Here is a 24,706-nt window from a genome sequence, read left to right as displayed (position 1 = left end):
AAGAAGGTGCAACCTGAGATTCAAAGGGATCCAAGAAGAAGAGCAGTATAAAGATGCAATAAAGTCTGTGCAGAATGGAGTCTCAAGAGGCGCAGGAACAGTCAAAAATAAAGATTGATAGAGGACATCGCAGTTTGGGACTGCAGCAAGAGGGAACCCCCAAGGATATGATTGTCTGTTATCATGACTTTCAGCTGAAAGAATCTATATGGCGAAAGGCTCGGGAAATGGGCGAAGTCACATGGAAGAACGCTAAAATACAGATTTTCCAGGATTTAGCAATGGGCACCCTGCAAAAATGAAGGGAATATAAAGACATAATGCGCTACCTGCAGAAAATGGGTTTGCGCTACCGCTGGCTCTACCCGAGGGGACTACTGGTTACAGTTGGAAACCAAAAGCAGAAATTGCAGCAACCAGAGGGTGCGTGGAAGACTTTAGCAGCAATGGGTTGTACAGATTTACCCGAGGTGCAGACATCAACGCCAAAGACAAGTAAGGAAGGGGTTTCCAAAAATCACAGCAATTGGAGTAAGCCATGCAGAGTCCGACGGACCGCGGGCCAGGTTATGGACCAAGCTGGAACTGAGCGGGAAGGGAAAACCTGAGTTGGGACTATGATGGTGGACTGCACCCTGCAGTTTGTTTTTCTTCTGTTATTAGACGGGTGACTATGTTTTATATTCAACTACTGATATTATGTGAGTGATTGAGAGGGGGAATGAATGGTGAGAAAAGTGGGGCTGGGAGTATTGATAGTGTAGATTATGTTGTGTATATCAGGAAAGCAAACTCCTACCTTAATGCGTTTTGAATTGTATTTGTTAAAGACACTGTATCATGGCATAGCGTCAGAAATAAACCTTCTACATCCATACATTTTATGTAACCCATACTGGTATGGATCTACAAGGGAATGACAATTAATGAATCCTGCAATTGAGTCAGAACAGCCTATTCCAGGATCTTTCTCACAAAAGGGAGAGCCATGGATTATGATTTCTTTATAAGAAAATCATATTTCCTGGAACAAACTTCTTGCTAGATTCATGCTTAATATGGATCACTTTGATATCTGCATAAGTTACCAATAGAGGTCATACAGCAAATCAATGAACGCAAATGGTAGAAATCAGACTCCCTACTAAAGGATGCAATACCACAGAATGGTCAATCAGAAATGGTGTGCAGTAATATAATTATTACTGTTATCAGCTTGACAGTGGAACTGGAGAGAAAGATGGTGTTTACAAAAATATCTATTGCCATTTTGCATTTGAGAAATGGTGCCTTACGATTAAGAAGGTGAAAAGTCATAGAATTAATACAAGACCACTGTTTAGTGCAGCAGTACAACTCGTAGCACGTTTTTTTCCACCTATACTTAGTACACAGTGTTCTTAGGGGAAATTATATTTATTGTGTACATACCTCAACAGTGTAAACCACATGCATATATAGTATTACATCATACCTTATGCTGTGAGTTTATCTTGTTGGGCAGACTGGATGGACCATCATCTACTACGTTATTACTGGAGACCATCACTTCAGAGGGAAAGTCTCATTCACCATAATAAAAAATATATACATTCATTCCTTACCTGTGGGGGGCTTTCCCATTTTCTTAAAAAATCCTCTTTGGCTTTGGCTAGGAACTCTTTCACTGAAAAGAAACAGAAAGTTACATTTATTAATTTTTTATTTTTTACAACACAGTATGTGATATATGTCCCATGAAAATATATAAAATCACTGCCTACAAAAAGGGGAGTGGTTTGATAAAAATGTTTTATGTATAGATATACACACACACACACATATACATACATATATATATATATATATATATATATATATACACACACACACACACACATATACATACATGTACATACACATATCTTTTTAAGGGCAAACATATTGTGCCAAAAGAAAGCATGCAATCTGCTTATACAATTAGAAAGTGTATTCTCTCTCTCTCTTAGAAACCCAGTCTGTTGGAACCCAAAAAATAAAAGCTAGATGGATTTTTAGTAGTCTGAGAACATTACTTTCTCTCTGAAAGTCTTATGTGAATAATTCTTTCTTGGTATGCTATATAAGAGGGTGGGCTAGCATTGCTACTAACTTCTTAAGTGCATGAAGTTATTTCAGGCAGCTACATGTGTGTGTCCTGGAATTCAAGAGTGATAGTCTCTTCTATTTTCTATTTTAAAAACAAAATTGGGAAGCAAATGTTCTGTAGAGTAGAGTTTCATCCTTTTTTATGCCAGGCATTGGTTGATTCCTAAATCAACAAGGACCTGCTGGCTGATAAAACTGGGGAAGAGTCATGAAGAGCAGGAGAGCATGATTACCTTGCATGCCATCCTACAGAAGTTTCTCCCAGACTCAACCCAGCCAACTCCTAAATTACGAGAATCATGAAAGAAATGTGCAATAAATTAAATGTAAGGAAATATTGAAACAAAAATATGGAAGAATGGATTTTCTCAATTCAGTTGGTTGGAGTGGTCAGTCAGTAAGTTCTGCTTTTGCAAACTATATGTTTGATGTTTTTGCTGGACAAATGTGTATTGATTTCTCAATAAACTTCTTCTACAAACAAAAAAAAGTAAGGAAATATTGAGCAACATAGTGCTTTTTGCGCCTACAGCACTGGGAGAAACAAATTAGGTCTCCTCATTCTGGACAACAGTATAGCTAGGGACTAAGACAGAGCTCGACAAATCCTGGGTACCAGATTGCCATGTAACCTAAAAATTGTACCTTGGTGTCTGAGATTTCATGTCCCCGAATGTTTTACTTTTGCATTTCTGCCTAAGAAATAGACTCTCTCCCACTTCTGCTTTGCAATTTGGCTCTCTTTAAACTTCATCTACACAACACAGGAAATTCAGGAAGTCTTGTAGTTTCAAGCCCAAACTTTCTGCAGTGCATGGCTTAAGTTTACAGAAAGCCAGATCACAGTAAGAGAAGCACTGTTTCTTAGGCAGCTCTAGAAATACCAAGGCAAGGGAAATAAGTGGCAGATTCCCAAGCCCACTAGTTGCCTGGGAATAATGGATATGAGAGGGAGAAGGATGGGAAAGGGAGAGAGGAGTATGAGAAAGAGGGACTTGTAAGAGCCACATGAGAAGATCTGAGAGAACCTAGATCATGTAGGAGACTGGGTGCTGAACAATGTGATTTCAAAAATAGGTCATTTATTTATTGGACGAATTTGATTATGATATACCGCTTGAGCCTACACATAGGCATAGAGCGGTTCACATACAAATATCTGTACAGATACTTTCTGTCCCAAAGTATTAGTACCCAGGGCAATGGAGGGTTGAGTGAATTGCCCAGGGTCATAAGAAGCTGCAGTGGGAATCAAACCCAGTTCCCCAGGCCAACAACCCACTGCATCTAACTGCTAGGCCACTCCTCCACTCCATTTGTGATGGAGTGGAGTGTATGTGCAGGATGGATGTCTAAGTGGTGTTCAGGAGAGTCAAAGGTGGGATTACAGAGTGGGGTGGAGAGATGGGACTAAGGGGAGGTAGGGGAACTGAAGGTATAGTTGTTGGGCAAAGACTTGTTTTGTTAAAAGATGTATTCCTTTTCTTCCTTGCAGATTAGCCCAGACAATCAGATTATGTCCCTTGAGCAGCAGATGGAAGCAGAAAATACTGAGATTTCAGTGACATCATCTCCTGTGCAAGGAGTAGTGTAGCCCTAGAATCAGTTAGTATTTTGCTGCCTCTAGGAGATGGTACAGGTGATCTGGTGTAGCAGAATGATTCAGTCTTCGATGGACCCGACTCCCAGGGGCACAGGATATGGCCTGTAGCCCTATAGTTGAGTCCTTTGGCTTCTGGAGCTATCAGGGATCAATCTAAAGACCCTGGTATGAGCAGGAGGTGGCTCTCTCTAAGCGACCCAAACTATGACCTACAGGCCTGAGCTTCTGAGGTGATGGCTGATGCTTGTCCTCATGGGGCCACAGCTAGTGGTGCTGGCTGGGAGCCCAAAGCCTCTGCTTTTAGACTTGGAGGGGCAAAGCAACAGCTGCAGGGGTCCTGTGGGGCTTCTGCCAGAGTAGGATTATACTTCTCCTGGCCCCTAGCCTGTCCCCTTTTTTGTCATCTCCTCGAGTTTTCTTCCTCTCCTTGGTACCCTTCCAGTGGGTGTTTGTTCAGGGTCTGACTCCTGCATCACTTCTCATTAGTGTCTTTCCTTAGGGGCAATTAAAATTTTAAAATAAAAGTTAGCAGAAGCAGCTGAGGGAGCTGTGTGAATGCACAGGAGATGTCTTCTTGTAGTAGCCTGTAGTGGCAGAGCTTGATGGGAGATCCGGGAAATCCCCCTGCTCAGCAGGTAAGGGGTATCTTGATGATTGGGGCTCTCAGCAGAGGGGATTAGCTGTGCAGCTATTGTTGCTAGAATGTGCGGGTTGGCATTTTAGCTCACAGCTGGCTCTAGATCTGTTTTTTTCTACCAACTTACCTTGGCAGTGATACAATCATGGCATCTGCGGTTCCCATGGCATCGGACTTTCATGCTGGTGGGAATTGTGGCCATCTTGCAACAGCTCACCTTTTTCTGTGTGGCTATGTTTACTCTGTAGTTGGATGATGAGTGTGGTGCAAGGGGCTTTAATGAGTAGCGTATCAATCCATTGCTTTATAGCTGCTATTGAGCTGTTGGGGGAGGGGGAGCTTTAAAAATACCATCTTCTTTAAGTTCAGAGGAATGTTGTGGAAGATTACAAGCAGCTTCCTTGGAGTCCTTTTAAATGGCCCAGAAACGGCATAATAAAAATGTAAAAGGAAAAATGAATAGAGAAGAGACTTGAAATGGGTCCTCAGGGATTGTATATATGTGGGACATCTCTCTCTGTCATCTCTCGGTTGGCATCCAGTTTCAATTTCAGGATCAATTTCCTCCTCTGGCCATAATGGGACAAAGCTGAGGAGTTCACCACCACCACCCCTCCTGTGAGGTGGTGGATATGGGTTGGTACTGTCTGATGGGGTTATCTGTGTTCCACAGGGGAAGCACTGCATGCTGGGACCTCCATGGTAGAAGAGATTGCATCTCTGTCTCATTACTCTCTCTTCTTCTATAGTCTCATTTTCCAGGCAGTGAGCAACTGAAGGCAGTGGCAGTATGACTCAGTTCTCTCTGTATTGGGCAAAATCCCTGTTATGGACTAAGACGACCTTCCAGCACATGATGGCCCACAAAAAAGAGAGATCTGGTTACACAGGGCCAGGCAGCTCTTGGATCCCTAAGCAACTAGTGGCCTAATGTTTGGAGGGAGGAGTGGCCAAAGGTTAGTGCAGCGGACTTTGATCCTGGCAACCTGGGTTCAATTCTCACTGCAGCTCCTTATGACCTTGGACAAGTTTAACTCTCCATTGCCCCAGGTACAAAAAAAAAAAATTAAGATTGTGAGCCCTCTAGGCATATAATGTGTACAGATTTGCATATGTGTAAGTAGCGCTACAGAAATGATTAGTAGTAGTAGTAAGTTAAGCTAAGGGCCTCATTGGCAGTAGCTCAGGATGCAGAGCTGGCTATGCAGTCTTTCCTTTGTCTTGCAGTGGTGACAAGGGGTGAGGTGTGGGGTCCAAGATCTGCTAGATTGCATCACATGGGCCCAATTCAAAGGATATAGGGGGCAGAGGTGAGCATCCCTGCTTGCAACAGTCCTCATCCTAGGTGTGTAGCAGTGTCTCAAACTAGTGCACTGGAGAGAAACACAGATGGTGGCTCCTTAGGGAGCCTCCATGTTGCCCAGCTGAGGCTTATTCAGAACAGACCAGGGGTTGGCCCTGTTTCTTGGTCTCCCAGTTGGCAGAGCTCTTGTCATTCAGTCTGGTTCTTCCAGGAGCTAAGTCTCTGGGTGCATCCGGGGGGAGGTGGGGGGTAATTCAGGATTGTGTCTCCACTGATAGCAGTGCTTGTGGGAGGTCTTGCTCACACTGTCTCTCTCTTCCTCTTCTGTCTTCCCCCCTACCCAAGCTAATCTGGGTTACACTTGGAAACGATCACCAAGATGAGCTATTTATTCTTCAACCTGTTGGTTATGCCTTTGCCCTACTTGTCAGTTGCAGTCTTCTCCTGAGGGGGTGGCCTCTGTTCGAGAGGCCTCCTCCTTCCTCTTTATATGCCTAGGACGCAGAGCTCAGCTTTTAAAGAACGTCAGGGTTTGTGCTCTGGTGTAGGTCGTGGCTCAACTCAGTCTTGTAATTCCCTTGCAGGTACTTGGCCTTTCTTAAGTAGTTCCCCACTGGTGGTACCTGAAGGTGGCCTCCAAATAAATTTCTCTCCACCCCCCACCCCGCGGATACCAGAATATGTTTTTTTTTTCAGTCTAGAAATATTTCGGTTGTTTTCTCAATTCAGATCTGGTCCACCAAGGGTTTTTTGGTGGCTGCTAGAGGTATAAGTCCCCTTTCCTCATTTCAGTAACTGTGTTGAGTCGTGCTAGTTGAAAGGGCTTAGAACAATCCTCCTTCCCTCCTACTTCTCTGAATTGATACGACTGCTGAGTTGCTAAAGTCTATCACATTTTAAAATCTATTACTACAGTACATCAATCATGAATGTTTCTGATGATTTCCCATCTGCCAATGATCTTGCTACCTACTTCTATGGCAACATCACTATACTGCGAAATTCTTTGCTATCAATCTCTACACCACAAGTGGCCAATGCCCTTGATGACTCACATTCATCTAATACCTATACACACTGAAGTACCTCAATCTCCTTTAACCTTCCCTCTCTTGAAGCTATAACAAAATGAGCTAAATTTAATTAAAACAACCACCTTAATAACGGACCCTCTTCCTGCTTTCTTTATTAAGAAATTTAGTTCTATTTTTGCTCCTTTTCTTCTCTCTGTGGTCACCTTTAAGCTTAAAGATCTGCTAAGGATATACTAGCTGGTTCTAAGAATGCACCACTCCTTATATGGTGAAGATGTCACTGAAATCTCAGCATTCTCTGCTTCCACCTGCTGGTTGGGAAACATAACTCACTTGTATGGACTGATCTAGTGGGACAAAAGGAAAGGAAATTTGCAAATAAAAACAAATGTCACCATATATTGGATTATTCGAGATGGTTCCTTTGCATGTGAAAATGCATTATGATGTTAGGGTTTGTGCTATGCTAATCTTGTTATTAATAAAGGTTAAAAAAATTAAGAAAAATTATTTTTAAAAAAGGGTTTGAAAAAGATTTCCCTATGTTCAATTAATTCTTGCTGTACACTGCCTTGGGTGAATTTCTTTAAAAAAAAAATCAGTAAATAAATACCCCCCCCCCCCCCCACACACACTTGAACTCAATGGGGACAATGTTGGAGAGTTGTTGGAAGGATGGGGAAAAGAATCAAGAGAGATCTCAGCTGCTAGCGCCTGAGTCTTTGGGATGGCTCTTAAGTTTAATGCAAATTTGTTGAGGGCTGGGCTAAGGATACTTCCATGGGTGCAAAGAAGTCTGAAAATATAAAGTATGTATGCTGTTTTATTTTCCTTGTGCCTCTTTCCCCCATTAAAACACACCTGGGAATGTCTCTTTTTAAAATGGCTATATGAACTCATGCTGTGAAAACCCATGCATAATTTTAGCTGAACAGAGAAGGGTAATTTTTAGTCAAGCCTTTGAAATTTGCCCTATAGGTGGTCATAAATGAAAGGAGAGCCAAAACTACCAAGCTATCAACACAAACATCAACTATGAAATCAGTATTGTATGCAGGTTACTTAATGTGCTCACATGTGTTGAGCTGGCAAATGTTTGTTACTTTTTGCATGTTGATCAAGCGCTTTCATCACAAGTCTCTACAATTCTGATCACAGCATCTTACATGAAAAAAATCAAGACATACATCTGCAAAACCCATGCTAAGAACTCCCTAAAACCTAGAGAATGGTTCTAGGGAAACACATGTAAGTGCCAGAAATCAAGCCTTCATGTAATCCTCTAAAATGGGAAAATTAGGTTCTTACCTTGGTAATTTTCTTTCCTTTAGTCATAGCAGATGAAGCCATTACGTATGGGTTATGTCCATCAACCAGCAGGGGAGATAGAGAGCACTCAAACTTTCACAGTGCCCTCTTGGCCAGCTAGCTCCACTGCCTCTTCAGTATTTGAAGCTTCCAATGCAGTATGGCAAACCGCAATGGGAATCACAAGAGCTTTCCTCACAGCGAACGATGGCCCATCACAAGGGCAAGAACTCATAAAGGAGGGAATGCACATCCTGCTGGAGGGAATAAACTCATCCTCCTTATTGCAGAAGTGGAGGGGAACACACACGCCTCCTGGAGGGAATCACACATCCTCCCAACACACTGGAGGGAATGAACTCATCCTCCTATTTATAGAACTGGAGGGGAACACACGCGCCTCCTGGAGAGAATCAACACATCCTCCAAAAAAAAACATGCTGGAGGGAATGAACACATCCTCCTAAATTTAAACTGAACATGAATCCTGAAGATTGTTTTCCAACTTTCTCCCAAGGAAGGAACTTCAGGAAATTAGAACAGAACCTGAAAAACAGATTCACAGCATACAATCATACAGGGAGGGCTCATGGCTTCATCTGCTATGACTAAAGGAAAGAAAATTACCAAGGTAAGAACCTAATTTTCCCTTCCTTGTCATCAAGCAGATGAAGCCATTACGTATGGGATGTAACAAAGCAATCCCTAGATAGGGTGGGAACAAGCCACACCACGCGCTAGCACTTGTGCACCAAAACGCGCATCCCTCCTGGCAGCCACATCCAGCCTGTATTGTCGGGCAAAGGAGAGCTTAGAAGCCCATGTTGCTGCACTGCATATCTCTTGAAGAGAGAGTGCTCCAGTTTCAGCCCAAGAGGAAGAAATCGCTCTAGTAGAATGTGCCTTAAAGGCTACAGGCGGAACCCTGCCGGCCAGCAGATAAGCTGAAAAGATAGTTTCTTTGAGCCAGCGGGCAATAGTGGCTTTAGACGCTGGAGACCCTCTGCGAGAACCAGATAGCAAAACAAACAGATGATCAGAAGTCCTGAAAGAGTTAGTAACTCGCAGATACTGCAGCAGAGTCCTGCGCACATCCAAAAGGTGCAGCTGCCCAAAAGATTCTGGAAACTCTTCCTCTGAAAAAGAGGGCAAGCAAATAGGCTGGTTTAGGTGAAAGGCTGAAATCACCTTAGGCATAAAGGAAGGCACGGTCCGAACCGTGACTCCGGACTCTGAAAATTGCAGAAATGGGTCTCTACAGGACAGCGCCTGGAGCTCTGACACCCGTCTCGCCGAGGTAATGGCCACCAGAAAAACGGCCTTCAGTGTCAAATCTTTCTCCGATGCTCACCGAAGTGGCTCAAAAGGAGATGCCTGCAGGGTTTTCAAAACTAGCCCCAGGTTCCAAGCTGGACAGGGTGCTCGCACTGGAGGTCGGAGCCGAAGCACCCCTCTAAGAAACCGTGCCACATCTGGGTGAGCAGCCAAAGACACGCCTTCCACCTTACCACGAAGGGAGGCCAACGCTGCCACCTGCACCCGCAGGGAATTATAGGCCAAGCCTTTTTGTACACCTTCCTGCAAAAAGTCCAGAATCGGCGAGACAGGAGCCCGCATTGGAGCAATGGCTCTGGAAGCACACCAAGACTCAAACAGGCACCAAATCCTGGCATAAGCCACGGAAGTGGACCGCTTGCGGGCTTGCAGGAGAGTGGAAATAACTTTATTGGAATAACCTTTATCCCTCAATTGCGCCCTCTCAATAGCCATGCCGTAAGACTAAAGTGGCCGGCGTCCTCCATGGCTACCGGTCCCTGAGACAACAGGTTCGGTACCAGAGGTAACGGCAGAGGAGCCTCCAGGAGCATCTGTCGGAGGTCTGCATACCAAGGTCTCCTTGGCCAATCCGGGGCGATGAGGACCACTTCTCCTGGGTGCAGCCGAATCCGCAAGAGCAGGCGCCCTATCAAGGGCCATGGGGGAAACACATAAAGTAGACCCGGAGGCCAGGGTTGAGCCAAGGCATCCAACCCCGCCGAGCGAGGATCTCTCCGTCTGCTGAAGAAGCATGGGACTTTTGTATTGACACTTGTCGCCATTAGATCCATCACGGGCTTGCCCCATTTGGCACAGATCTGCAGGAATACTTCGTCTGCCAGATTCCAGTCTGCTGGATCGATCTGATGCCTGCTCAGATAATCGGCCTGCACATTGCTCTGACCTGCAATATGAGCTGCCGACAGACACTGAAGATGCAGCTCGGCCCAGTGGCAAATCAGTTCGACCTGCGCGGCTAGTGCTCTGCACCTTGTTCCACCTTGTCGATTTATATACACCACCGTTGTCGTGTTGTCCGACATCACTCTGACAGCCAATCCTTCCAGGGTCACTTGAAAGGCCAGAAGCGCCTGAAACACCGCTTTCAACTCTAGGCGGTTGATGGACCACTCCGACTCCTCGGGTGTCCATAGACCCTGGGCATGCTTCCCCTTGCAGTGTGCGCCCCAGCCCTTCAGGCTGGCATCTGTTACCACTAGGCACCAAACGGGGAGCGTCAGCGGTATTCCTCGCCGCAGCATGCTGTCCGAGAGCCACCACTCCATGCTGAGACGGGCCGCAGGGAGCCAAGTAAGTCTGCATTGGTAATCCTGAGAAATAGGAGATCATCTCCGGAGTAGGGAATACTGTAGAGGTCTCAGGTGCGCTCTTGCCCAGGGTACCACTTCCATCGTGGCTGTCATCGATCCCAGCAGCTGGACAATGTCCCAAGCTCGCGGGCGGGGCATCCTCAGGAGCAGACGGATCTGATTCTGAAGCTTGCACCGCCTTAGCTCGGGTAGGAACACATAGCCCAAGACTGTGTCGAACCTGGCCCCCAAAAACTCTAGAGATTGTGAAGGGGACAGGTGACTTTTGGCCATATTGATGACCCAGCCTAGAGATTGCAGTACTGAGACCACTCTGGCTGTAGCTTGTAAGCTCTCTGTTGCAGAGTCTGCTCTGATGAGCCAGTCGTCTAGGTACGGGTGAACCCTGATACCTTCTCGCCTGAGAAAAGCAGCTACTACCACCATTACCTTCGCAAAGGTTCGGGGAGCTGTGGCGAGGCCAAAAGGCAAGGCCCTGAACTGGAAATGTTTTCCCAACACCGCAAACCTCAGAAACTTCTGGTGCAGGGGCCAAATCGGTATGTGCAAGTAAGCTTCTTTCAGGTCTAGAGATGTGAGAAACTCTCCTGGCTGAACCGCCGCAATGACGGAGCGCAGGGATTCCATGTGGAAATGCCGCACTCTCAGGGACTTGTTCACTTCTTTTAAGTCCAGAATAGGGCGAAAGGACCCACCTTTTCGCGGGCCCACAAAGTAGATGGAGTATTGGCCGCAGCCTTGCTCGGCGGGAGGCACCGGGGTCACAGCCCCTAACTGAATCAGACCTTGTAAAGTCTCCTCCACCGCCACCCGTTTGACGGCAGAACCGCATCGGGACTCCACAAACACGTCTCTTACTGGGGCGTTGAATTCTATTCTGTATCCATCTCTGATCAGGTCCAGAACCCACTGATCTGAGGAAATCTTGGCCCACTTCTCAACAAAGAGGGAAAGCCGTCCTCCGATGACAGGCATCGAGGAGAGGGCCGGCGCACCATCATTGAGAGGGTCGCCCCTGAACTCCTGGTCTTGAGCCACCGGCTGCGGAACGCTTGTCCGAGCGAAAGGAGTTCCTCTGCTGACCACGGGCACGTGAAGTGAACCCAGCAGAACGCCCCGGGCGGTACCTTCTAGCTTCACGGAAGCGAGGTCTGTACGAGGAGTGGACCGCCTGGCCCTTAGAGGAAGGCCTCGGCCTATCTTCGGGCAAGCGTTGGGGTTTTGGATCACCCAGGCCTTTCACAATTTTCTCCAACTCCTCACCAAATAGGAGAAGTCCTTGAAAAGGCAACTTCACCAACCTTTGCTTAGAGGCCATGTCCGCTGCCCAGTGTCGTAGCCACAGACGACGGCGAGCCGCCACTGCTACTGCCATTTGTTTAGCTGAAGCTCTGACAAGGTCATAAAGGGCATCAGCCAGAAAGGACAAGGCCACCTCCATCCGCGGAGCCACATCCAAGAAAGGCTCCGCTCCATCTCCGGGCTGAGCCACTGCCTGTTGCAGCCAAGCTAGGCAGGCTCTCACAGCATAACAGCTGCATGCAGACGCCCGAACAGGGAGACCTGCAATTTCAAAGGACCGTTTCAATGCTGTTCCCAGCCTACGGTCTTGAACATCCTTCAGGGCAACACCTCCTTCAACAGGGAGGGTAGTTCTCTTTGTCACCGCAGTGACTAGGGCATCCACTGTAGGCTTTTGAAAACGAGCCATATGTCCCTCACGCAGAGGGTATAACTGCCCCATAGCCCTGGAAACTCTCAAAGGTCCCTCGGGGTCAGCCCACTGAGCCGAAACAAGCTCTAGGATGGAGTCATGCAAAGGGAAGGCCCGAGCAGCTTTCTTGGTAATAGCCATCCTGGGATTACCCGAGGAGGCCATGCCACTGTCAGGATCTTCAATCGAGAGGGTCTGCAGGGTATCTGAAATAAGCGCTGGCAGCTCATCACGGTGGAAAATCCTCACCGCGGAGGGATCATCCAGATCCTGTGGTAAATCCGCACCTGACTCTGGTTCCTCAGACCAAGAACACGTCTGTCAGAGTTCTCCGAATCCTCACACCCCGACCACGGGGGGGGGGGGGGGGGGGGGGGGGGGGGGGAAAGGTGCACCACAATCTGAAGGGGAATTAACCCTTCTGCGCTTATCTTTAGGCCAAGCATCTGGGAAAAAAGCCTCACTGGGCAGTCCCAGGCCAGAATCCATCAGGGGGGGCAATCAGAGGAGCCTCAGGCGACCTCTTGAGGAAGGGCTCTTTTCATCATGTATGCTTTATGCAGCAAAAGCACAAAATCCGGGGAGAAAATCTCACCCTGGGCACCCAAATCCTGCTAGCCACTCCTGAAATAACCTCATCTCGAGGTGCCCCACCCGGCTCAAGTCTTTCCGTGTCCACGGAGGCCGCGCCATGCGGTGTAAGCAAAATGGCGCCCGCTGCCAGCTCAGAGCGGGAAGAAACATCACTCGCCATGCTCGGGCCGGCTCCTACGCCAGTACAGCACGATTTACAGAGCCCTGCTGCTGATTTGCGCTTGCCACAAGTGGAACAGTGCTTTACATTGTCCGCAGCCATCGCCGAAAAAACGGCGGTAAAATCCAAAATGGCGGTTTCGCGCCAAAATCGCCCCGATCGTGGGCCCACCCCGGAGGAGTTGGAAAACACTCTTACCTCAAAGGATCTAGTGTACAACTACGATCCTGCTGAAAATCAGGTCAAAAACCTCTGTTCTTTTTTTTTTTTTTTTTAAGCTGTGAGGAAAGCAGAGGTATTGAAGACTCCGGAGGCTCAGATGAGTGGGAAAGGCAGGGAAAGGGCGAACCTATATGCCTGCATCCACTGTTGGTGGGTAAGGACAGGGAAAGCAAGGCAATATGTCCACATCCACAGAGGTATGGGTAAGGCAGGGAAAGGGCTAACCTATGTGCCTTTAAAGTGAAGCTGCTATAGCCTCCGACACCCCGGTTAACAACTGGCAAGCCAGGAACCACCTCCCGGCAGATTTTTCTGGAGCTCGAACAAGCTGCAGCCACCCTGCTAAGGGAGATAGAGAATACTGAAGAGGCAGTGGAGCTAGCTGGCCAAGAGGGCACTGTGAAAGTTTGAGTGCTCTCTATCTCCCCTGCTGGTTGATGGACATAACCCATACGTAATGGCTTCATCTGCTTGATGACAAGGAAATGGTGGCTTTCCATTGGAGCATGTTCTGAGCCTTTAGAGTCATGTGGTGATGGGAAATGTTAGGATGCGAGTATCTCCTCTCAACATATAGTACTGGACTGCCTCAACTCACAATCTAATCCCTTTAAGCCCTTCTGATAGTGACTCAAGCCAGGGGACAGCAGATTGCCTTCTTTGAGGGACTATCTGCAAATCCAAGAGCACAAATGGCAAAGAAACACTTTGACAATGTTTGGCCACCAAAAGGACTACGGGTAACTCCCTGGACTTTTCTTCGGACTTCAACCTAGCTTGTTTGCACAAATCAAACAGATGCTTAGAGCCTCTCCTGTTAAGCTCAAACCAATCATGGCATCATTTTTGCAAAAAAACACATGCTGAGATGATGTTGCCTTTACCTAAACATTTACAAGGCTCTTCATAATCAAAAATATAAACGGCAAGTGACCGACTCACCTGCAAATGCGCAGTAGAGACTTCCCTCTCTGTCCCGCCCTGCCCTTGTGTCAAGATGTGATGATGTCAGAGGGCAGAACAGAGAGGGAAACGGAGTCGGAGTCACTTTGAACGCTGCCGCCTGCAAACCAACATCGCGTGCACCAACCTCCACCCTCCCCCCCATCCCCGCCGCCGCTCCTGCCCTCCTCCGTATCGGGCCCCCTGCACTGACCTGACAGCACCTCTCACCTCCATGTGGAAGCGCTGCAGGCAGCAGCAGAGCGATCTGCTGCTGCCTGCAGCGCTTTCATAAAGAAAAGAGAGGAGCTGTCAGGTCAGTGCAGGGGGACCGGCACGGAGGGGGGAGGGAGTGGCGGTGAGGGGGGTAGCTGGAAATCTCACCCATTTTTACGGGCTTAACGGCTAGTAATACATAAGGAACTCCTGGGAGCACTTGTTGAAGTTGTTTTATTTGCTTCTTGGCAATGGCTGAGAAATGGTTAATGCAAAATGAAAAGAAAAAAAAAAGATACTTTGAAAGAAAAAAATTACAGCCTGGCTGCAAGCACTGAACATCAGTTTGGTGGAGGAGAAACAGTGATTATTTAAGTTGAGGTGAAAGGGATGAAAAAGAAATATCATAAAATACAAAATACCTAACTAATGAGACTAAAAGAGCACAATAAGAAAACCCAGGCTATGAAAAATGTTTTCACATTGCTGGAGAAACAGAAAATCTGGGATTAAAAAAAAAGCATCCAAAGGTGTTTGCCTCCTATGACACTATCAAAATAATAACTAAGCAGCAGGTTCATGTGTCACAGCTTACTAGGACAGCTCTAAAACAGAGATTCCAAAATCTGTCTTGGGGACAGCTGATATTTTCAGGCTACAAACAAGGTACATTTGGACACATGCTGGGTCTCCAATGCATGCAGAATTCTCTCATGCATATTCATTCCATCATCCTAAAAAACATAATGGCAGTGAGCTCCCCAAGACAAACTTCGGAAGCCCTGTCGTCTTGTCTCTGTGATGCAGGTCACATCACATAAGAGTGTGACTCCCTGTAACTGCTTAGGTAATAAATAAAAATAAAACAAAAATAATAATTAAAAGAAAATAGGGTGATATTTTTTTTAATTAGACTAAAAATACATATTTTGACAAGCTTCTGAAAGTAGAACCTTCTTTCTCAGGACAGGTATGAGTAAAAGATGATAATATCAGAAAGTAATCCAGTATATTTTGAGGGGCATTTTCGATATTTTATTTTTGTTACATTTGTACCCCACGCTTTCCCACTCATGGCAGGCTCAATGTGGCTTACATATTATATACAGGTACTTATTTGTACCTGGGGCAATGGAGGGTTAAGTGACTTGCCCAGAGTCACAAGGAGCTGCCTGTGCCTGAACTGGGAATCGAACTGAGTTCCTCAGTTCCCCAGGACCAGAGTCCACCACCCTAACCACTAGGCCACTCCAAAAGTTGGACTTAGGGTGTTTTGTGTTAAATGTCCCAAATCTGAATAGAAAACATTACTATTTTCAAAACCACAAAATGTCTATTTTTTTTAAATACTGTTTGTAACAAGTTTCTGTGTTCTGTGTGTTTATCTTTTCAAGCCATTTTCGGGAAAAAAAAAACATACAAGTGAAAAACGTAGAAAATCAAGCCATCGGGATGTAGGAGGGGCCAGCATTTTTAGTAGACTAGTCCCTCAGATATCCCAGAACAGCAATGGGGCATCCTAAAGGGCACTGCAGTGGACGTCATATAAATGTTCCCAGGTACACATCTCACCGTTGCTCCCTTATCTCATCTGCTGAGCCCTCCAAAACCCACTACCTCCATCTGTACACCACTACAATAGACTATGGATGAATGGGGCACCTATATGTGGGTACAGTGGGTTCCTGTTGAGTTTTGGAGGGCTCATAGTTTCCACCACAAGTATAACAGGTAGGGGGAGGTATGGGTCTGGGTCTACCTGTGTTCAGTACACTGCACAGACCACTAAACTATTCCAGGGAACCTGCATGCTGTTCTAATAGACCTGGCTATATAACATCTGAGGCTGTCGTAGAGACTGGTAAGTACTATTATTATTCACATTTTTTTGGAAGGGGGTAGAGGGGGTCAGTGACCACTGGGGAAGTAAGGGGAGGTCATCACTGAGTCCCTCCAGTGGTCATCTGATCATTTAGGGCAACTTTTGTGTCTTATTTGTTCTAAAAACAGGTCTAGACCAAAGTATTTAGATTTTCACCCTGGACATTTTCGTTTTATTCTATTATGGCTGTAAAAGGTCCAAGTGTTAGGCATGCCCTAATCCTGACTTTGAAATGTCCCAACACACCCCCTTGTGATTTGGATGCACTGCAGACAAATTGCATTGTTAGACATTTGCAAAACTGGTTTCAAAAATACTGATTTGGACGTTTTGAGAAGATTTTTGTCCGAATGCTGCTTTATGACACTTTTTAAACATTTTTCTCTTTCGAAAATGAGCTCCTATATGTTTCACTTATAACAGTCTTGAGGGAAAGGTGAGGGGATGGGGGAGAGTGTTCAACTAGTAGACACAGAAGGAACTTTCAGTGTCTCATGAGGCGCGCACCTTGAAGATTTGTGGATTAAAACTGTTAACTAGATAATAGTGCAAGCCTGTTCAATGTATTAAGCGATTAGTAACTGGATTGGAAAAAGTCACCAACAACACAGTCTGTTTTTGTAATTAAGAAAATACTATAGATTTTAATTTAAAGAATATATGGGATAGGATGAATGTGATATGGTTGAGAATTTGGGTGAATGTTTTATAATAATACAACAGCATTTGAAAAATTATATTTGTAAGAGTATGGTTAAGTAAAAATTTTTCCTTTTTCCCTCCTCTAAAACCTAGGTGCTCCGGTGCGTCTTGTCCGAGTTTTGGACCGCCGTCCCGTACTTACACGATGCCATGTTCCGTGGTGGTCTAGTGACGTCGGGGCAGGAAAGAGCCCCCTCTTTCCTGCCCATCGCGCTGCTCTCCGTGCTCCTCACTGCTTTCTGACGGTCTCGGCGAGATTCAAAATGGCCGCCGAGAATCTTTTACTACATGAGACGTGGGGTAAGGAATAATATATTGTAGAGGAATATATTCAAGTTATTCCCCAAGTTTTCCACGTCATCACTGTGACCCCTGACGCAGGTGCTAGTCACCGAAACACGGCCCGTGTCGGGTCTTTTTGTCAAGGCTCATTCATTAAAGAACTGTGTTCCATTTTTAAAGGCCCGTGGTGCTGTTTTTTTTTGTTTGGACTTTAGTTTGTACTTTGTTCCCTCTCTTTTGTTATATCATAGTATACAACGTCAACACAATACGTAATACAACATTTTAGTTGACAGTGAAGGGTAAGGCAAAGATGGAACATATAGATAGGTAAGAGAGTAAGAAGAGTTAGAAAGTAAGGTGACTAATTTAAAGAAAGTTACACATGAGGTCAGAGAAATGGTTAAATATTATCTCAGCTAGGGTAGGAGTGGATAAACATATATTTCATAGTATCTAAGAGGTGACCTCTTCTGCTCTGTTTCAACTGGTGTGTCAGCAATACAGTTCATATTGACATATAGTTTGTCACCTAAATATATGATTTCCCTTGTTTGTAGACCAATGGCTGGCCAATTCTATAATGTTAGGAATACAATGGCTTTATTTTTCCCAAATCCCAAAGGGATAACTTCAAAGAAAATGTTTACTTCTTTTTGTATCAAGCAGCTAGTTTTTGGTCTTCTCTACCACATGATTTAAATCTTGGTTCCAGTATAAATATTTTTTAAAGGGGGGTTAAAAACAATGTTATTTCTTAAGTCTGACTTGGCAAAGTAATGAGTTCATTACCCATTTCATCCTGGTAATAACATGTTACATCCTGGAACTAGTACCTTGATTATGTAATCCAATATGAACTGTTTTGCTGGTTTTAGCAGACTATAAATAAAATAACTAACTGTAAGGAGAGGCATCTTGCCTTAATCCCTCAAGTGGACAGCTGTTCAATCAGAGCATTGTTCTGTAACCAGGACTAAACAACAATGTCCATCTTTTTAGACTTTGGCTGTCCCATTCTCTTCTGTGACTGGTGTTGGAAGTCTGTATTTTGGGCACTCCCTTGTCCCAACCCAGACCATACCCTCTTGCCATATGGATGTACTGCAGTGCTAGGCATCCATATCCTAACCTTTGCAAAACTGAGATCTGGACATCTAAATGTCACTTTTCAGACGTCCAAAACAAGAACAGAGCTTCTAAAATAGCCACCATGGTGTCTTATGACTGTTCAACAGTGTAGGGACTGCTGTGAGCTTAATTTATATTTTTAAATACTTCACAAACATCCCTTTGCTAAGCTCTATCCACCACATCTTCAACACTACTATTGTGTAATTTTTTCTTAGAGACCAGTGAGTGACGTATGCTGTTGATCCATTTGGGTCTGCTAAGTTATACAGTTAGTTGGGTTTGATTGTATTCAAATTTTAAATCTGCAGTGGAAAAAGTATAGTACTATCTTTTGATCTCTGTAACTTTTTGTTTTGGATCTACTTCTGGGTGATCAGTCTAGAAGGGGTTACAGTTTACCATGCTACATTACAAATAGAAATTAAATGGGGGGGGGGGGGGGGGGGACCCAAGAGTAAGCATAGTGGAGGCAATACCATTTTTTCTCTTGGTTTCCTAACTTCATCGCAAGGGTTTGGTTTTAAAAGGGGGGGGGGGGGGGGGGTAGAGAAAACAGGTCAAATGGCCAACTCCCAGCATCATGAAAGGCCCTTCTGGGAAAGCTGAATGTCACTGAGGTAGAGTTCTAGGGAGTTTGGCACTGGCTGGGCTCATTCCTTAATTAACGCCCTGGGTCCTAATGTGCCAGTTCTGTTCAATGCCATATAATACAGCATTGCCTTTAAAAGCTTTAAAAAAAAAAGTCAAATGGATGACTTTTAATTATCTTAAAAAGACAAAACACTTCTTCTGGTGAATGCTAGATATTCAGCATTAAAAATATGTAGGTAAAAGTAGTTTCTGGATTTGATACAACTGTTTGAGAAACAACCATTGAATGTTTCTAATTAGCATTTATATAGGGCAATTATATTGCTGATTAGACATAATCTGGGAATAAAAATGAAAACACTTCTAGTAGAAGAACTGTTTCACAGACACAGTTTCTCATGGATCAAGTGCAGCTTTGGGCTAGAGTCACTTCAGACTGAACAAGGACTGATTGTGTATTAATATCAAATTACTAATCCCTTTCTGCAGGTAAATTATTCAAGGAACAATTAATGCTGGATTGAACATGTATGAATAGACCTTTATAGTTAATTCTGGAGCTAAGTTTGAATATTTATGGAAAATATCCATGGAATTAGTGGTGGGGAAGGGGAAGACACTCAGGGTTGAAAGCAGAGATATTGTGATATTATGTTGCAAGACTGCATCATATAACTGCCTATATGACTGCCCTGGTTATACCACCAGTATGTTTAATCATGAAGATACAACTCTGACCACTTGTTGGACAGACCGAATGGACTATACAGGTCTTTACCTGTCAGCATTTACTATGTTACTATGGGGCCCTTTTACTAAACTGCGTTAAGTGCTAACATGCAGCTAATGCTGCTTAAATGGTGTATTGTGGGACACGCTCAGCCATCCTGCCCAATGTGTGCACACTAACCATGCACTATTTTTCTTTGAGGGAGCATGTCAGGGATGGAGAAGAGGTGTACTTGTGCTAACCAGTTAGAACAGCTATATTACTGTGCACTAACTGGTTAGTGCATGGATACTGTGCGAGCCCTTACCACCTACAAAATGGGTGGTGGTAAGTACACATATAAAATAGTTGTGTGTTAATGGCCGTTAACACAAAAGATAGAAAAAAAAAGGGCATTTTTACAGCTGTGATAAAAAATGGCCATAGTGCGCAGGAAAGACCTGCATAAGGGCACACTAAGCCCACGGGCCCCTATATTACTATTCCCTATCCAGTCCTAAAGTTTTTCTATGATTTAGAAAGAAAGGGAAAGGTACTTGATATACCACCTTTCTGTGGTATTTTGCAACTACATTCAAAAAAGTTTACATAGTATATACAGGTACTTATTTGTACCTTAGGCAATGGAGGGTTAAGTGACTTGCCCAGAGTCACAAGGAGCAGCAGTGGGAATCGAACCCAGTTCCTCAGGATCAAAGTCCACTGTAATAACTACTAGGTTACTTCTTCACCACACCATACTAACTTAATCCAGACCTGAACATTATGGGGCTCTTAGAATCTGGGTTTAACACATAGTAATGTGGGATTTTACTGTGACCTAAGCACAGATTTAAAACAGTAATTTTTGAGCAATTTTTACATATATTTTATTGCGGGTCGTACGTTGTCAATGTACAGTAGCAGTTACTGCCTCCTGTTCAGGAGGCACAAAGTGCTCCTGCGTTAAATTTGCATTAGTTAACTGATTAATGTATACATGCCTACCCTCTACCCATGACAAGCCCCCTCCCAAAAATGTGCAGATTAACATGTGAAAACAGTCAAAATAAAATGCTTTAATGCATTTGAGCTGTACCCTGATTTTGCATGCTAACTACACATTAACCCCAGGATTCTATATAGTGCGCTTAAATGTAGGCGCTAAAATCAGTATGGATTTTATAACACAGCATGTAACTTAATTGGCTTAACAAGCTAATGAGCTCTGATATCAGCACTTAACAAGCAATAATGAGCACTAAAAACATAGTAAACAAAGTAGATGACGGCAGAAAAAGACCTGCACGGTCCATCCAGTCTGCCCAAGAAGATAAATTCATATGTGCTACTTTTTTATTTGTACTGTCCTCTTCAATGCACAGACCGTATAAGTCTGGCCAGCACTATCCCCGCCTCCCAACCACCAGCTCTGGCACAGACCCTATAAGTCTGCCCAGCACTATCCCTGCCTCCCACCACCGGCACAGGACGATGCACTTCTCCAGGGACAAGCAGAATAAACCAGTCACAGAAGAGGAGGCGGGGGGGGGGGGGGGGGGAATTGGCATTGATAAAGCGTATTCTATAATGATGTGCGCCAAACTCCTAACACATGCAGGCAAAAAGGGGCATGTTATGGGTGTTTTACGGACGTTTTGAAATTTAGGCACATAGTTGTAGAATATGGCCTAGTACGTCTAAATCTATGTGCATGGATTTACATGAAGTTTTCACTGGTCTAAATGGATGCGCGTAGATTTAGGCGCTGAAATATGAACTAAGGGTATTCTATAATTGGAACTGATTTCAGCACCGATTTTTTAGGTGTCATATATATAGAACCTCCTCCTAAGCACTTAATACCCTTTAGTAAAAAGGTCCCCTATATCAAGTAATCCAGATGTATCACAATTCTAGATATAAAAGCTTTGAATCTGTTACAATTGTAACTGAAGCCACACTACTTTGTAGAACATGTTAGATTTTGGATTTTCTTTTTTTTTCGTTAGTAAATTTACAAATTTTTCACAAGACAAATTCTTGTTATTTAGAAACACAGTAAGAAACAAAACAATAATATCATAATGGCAAATAATTAAACTTTCTTAGACCACAGTCAATCAGGGAACATCCCCTTAAATATAGGAGATTAGTATACTAATACAAAATTAGGCTATCCATATAACATAAAGTAAAAGGCTTCGCATGATTACCTCCTTTCCTAAACTTTTATTTCCAACATTTTCAAGTTCTGTTTTTTAATTCAAGAAAATCCTTTAATTGCTCAGAGGAGTAAAATACATATTTAGTCTCCCTATATCGGACCAAGCATTTACAAGGGTATGCAAGGAGAAAAGTCCTACCTAGATTCAATGTTTCCTGTCTCATAGTCAAAAACAATTTTCTCCGTTCTTGGGTAGACTTGGTAATATCTGGACAAATTTAAGTTTTTTTCCCTCCAAAAAGTACATTTGAGTGTTTAAAATAAAGTCTCAGAACAGCATTCAAGTCTTGCACAGAAACAAGAAGTGTAGCTCTCTCAGTAGCATTTTCTATAAATTGTCCCAGAATAGCAGATATATTATTCACATCAATATTTATATCCTCCCCACCTTCACCTTCCTTTTCCCCCTGGGAACTCTTAGGTAAATAGTATATCTTATTAAGAGATGGAATAGCGTCGTGGTATTTTCAAATTTTCTATCAAATATCTTTTGGACAAATCCAAAGGCAAAGTCCCAGGGATTTTAGTAAAGTTCAAAAGGCGGAGATTTAAATGCCTATTGAAGTTCTCTATCTGCTCAATCTTTTTATGGAGAGCTTTAGATTTGGGATTTTCCATTTTTACTCATAAGAGAAATAATTTTAGTTGAGAACTATAATGTTTAGATATAAGCTGTCAAAGATTCTTGTAAAGTTTCTTTTTCTGAATATTGCTTTTCATACATCAGAAACGATGAAGCAAATGTCAAAGCATCCACAGATTCTTATTTTAATGCTTGAACAGAAAGTAGAAATGTTCAAACATTAATTTTACTTGCAATCTACAAGTACACATGAAAATGTAATTAACTGGCACAAACATAGGGCACTGTTTACTAAGGTACGCTAGAAATTTAGCACGCACTAAAAATTAGTGTGTGCTAATACTAGACACACCCATGTATTCCTATGGGTGTCTCTAACGTTAGCACGTGCTAATTTTTAGAGCGCGCTAAAAATGCTAGTGCGCCTATAGCATGGCTTAGTAAACAGGGCCTGTAGTTTTCCCACAAAATTGTTTTATTTTAAAGAGCAATAATTGTTTTCCTTTAAAATGTATTTTAATCTGATTGAAGTAATTCAGCATAATAGTTTTTTTTCCTCTACTACAAAATAAATAAATGTGGCAATCTAGACATATGTACAATCAATAAGGTTGCCTTAGAATAAGGTAGGCACTTTGGAAACAAAAATCCAGATTTAAGTGTCTGGAGCACACAGGTACATGAAAGATATAGACTGAATTAGCACTGAGTTTGAAAATACAAACAATAAGATATTTAACTACTGTAGATTACATTAACTCAGGGCTCAACAAAGTTTCTTAGGATCTAGGAGCCAGCCTTGAATGACTGGAATTATTTATTTATGAACATTTATAAATTGTGCAGCGAGTTATTTATTAAAGTGGTACTCCTGAGGGAATTCTGCAATACAGAGCATTGCAGAATTGCCAGCCTCCACAGAGTGTGCAGAATTCTGTGTAGTCTGCTGTTGCAATGCAGTGCGGCACAAATGCTTAGTTTCTGGCTGTCTCCCTACCTCCCTCCATGCACACACATCACTTCAGAGTGGCAAGAGGCCCAGTTGCACATTGGGCTGCTTCTGCCTCTTTGGAGCCCAGCAGTTCCTTTAAGATCCACGCGGCTCAAAAGAACAGTCTGGCCCGGGATGGCAGAGGAGCAGGAAACAGCCCAATATTTATTTATTGCATTTGTATCCCACATTTTCCCACCTTTTTGCGGGCTCAGTGTGGCTTACAATAGGATATGAATAATAGAAATACATTTGTTACAATTTGGTTATGGATTACATTGTGCAGAGTTGTGGCTCGGTAGCTCTGCCTTCTGCTGGAATGGTGTTTATGTAGGAAGAGAGGCAGAGGGGGGGCCTGGAAAAAAAGCTGAATGAAGAGGCATATGCCATTGGGGGGGGGGGGGTCGCAGCAAGGTGGTTGGGGTGGTCTGTGCCAAGGAAGGGGGGAGGGTTAAGGGTTGGAGAAAAGTGGATGGAGGGTGTGTGTGTCATATGGGCAGGGGGGCTGAAGAAATGTGGATAGTATGTGTGTAACTAGAAACTACTAAATATAAAAAACTACTGAATATAAAAAAACGGAAATAAAACCACTAATTCAAACATGAATTCAAATAAGGTTCTCAAAAAACAAAACAAACAAAACCCCAGTATATACTTCAAAAAAGTTAAATGTGTGTGTCATGGGAAGGGGGGTTGGAGGAAGGTGGATAGTATGTGTGCGCGTCATTGCTGGAAGGGGAGCTGGAGAAAGGTGGATGGTTTTTGTGTGTTGTGTCATGGGTGGGGTTTGAAGAAAGGTAGATAGTGTATGTCTGTGTGTCATGGGGGTGGACGGGAGAGGAGGATAACTTGGGGTAGACAGAACAGAGGTCTTAGGAGTTAGGGGGAGAGCTGTGAAGGCTGAGGGATGGGGAGAGAAAACTCTAGAAATCTCCCTATCCCACCCCCACAGCACAGGCATTCATGTTATTAGATTGTAAGCTCTTTGAGCAGGGACTGTCTTTCTTCTATGTTTGTGCAGCGCTGCGTATGCCTTGTAGCGCTATAGAAATGCTAAATAGTAGTAGTAGTAATGTCTCCCCCCCCAGGCCCCCATC

General features: G+C 44.0%; 1 protein-coding gene across 3 annotated transcripts in view; it reads right to left on the bottom strand.

Moving 5' to 3' along the window:
* The window catches only part of PRKACB (protein kinase cAMP-activated catalytic subunit beta), a 298,573-nt gene that overhangs the window by 105,288 nt on the left and 168,579 nt on the right, over positions 1-24,706 (bottom strand). For all 3 annotated transcript variants that reach the window (XM_030205781.1, XM_030205780.1, XM_030205782.1), the window contains exon 2: positions 1,605-1,666. In XM_030205781.1, the coding sequence (XP_030061641.1) occupies positions 1,605-1,666 (62 nt within the window). The remainder of the gene's footprint in view (positions 1-1,604; positions 1,667-24,706) is intronic.

The sequence above is a fragment of the Microcaecilia unicolor genome, chromosome 6 (genome assembly GCF_901765095.1).
Source record: "Microcaecilia unicolor chromosome 6, aMicUni1.1, whole genome shotgun sequence".
NCBI lineage: Eukaryota > Metazoa > Chordata > Amphibia > Gymnophiona > Siphonopidae > Microcaecilia > Microcaecilia unicolor.
Note: the sequence above shows the minus strand (reverse complement) of the source record. Positions and strands in the feature narration are given on the sequence as shown.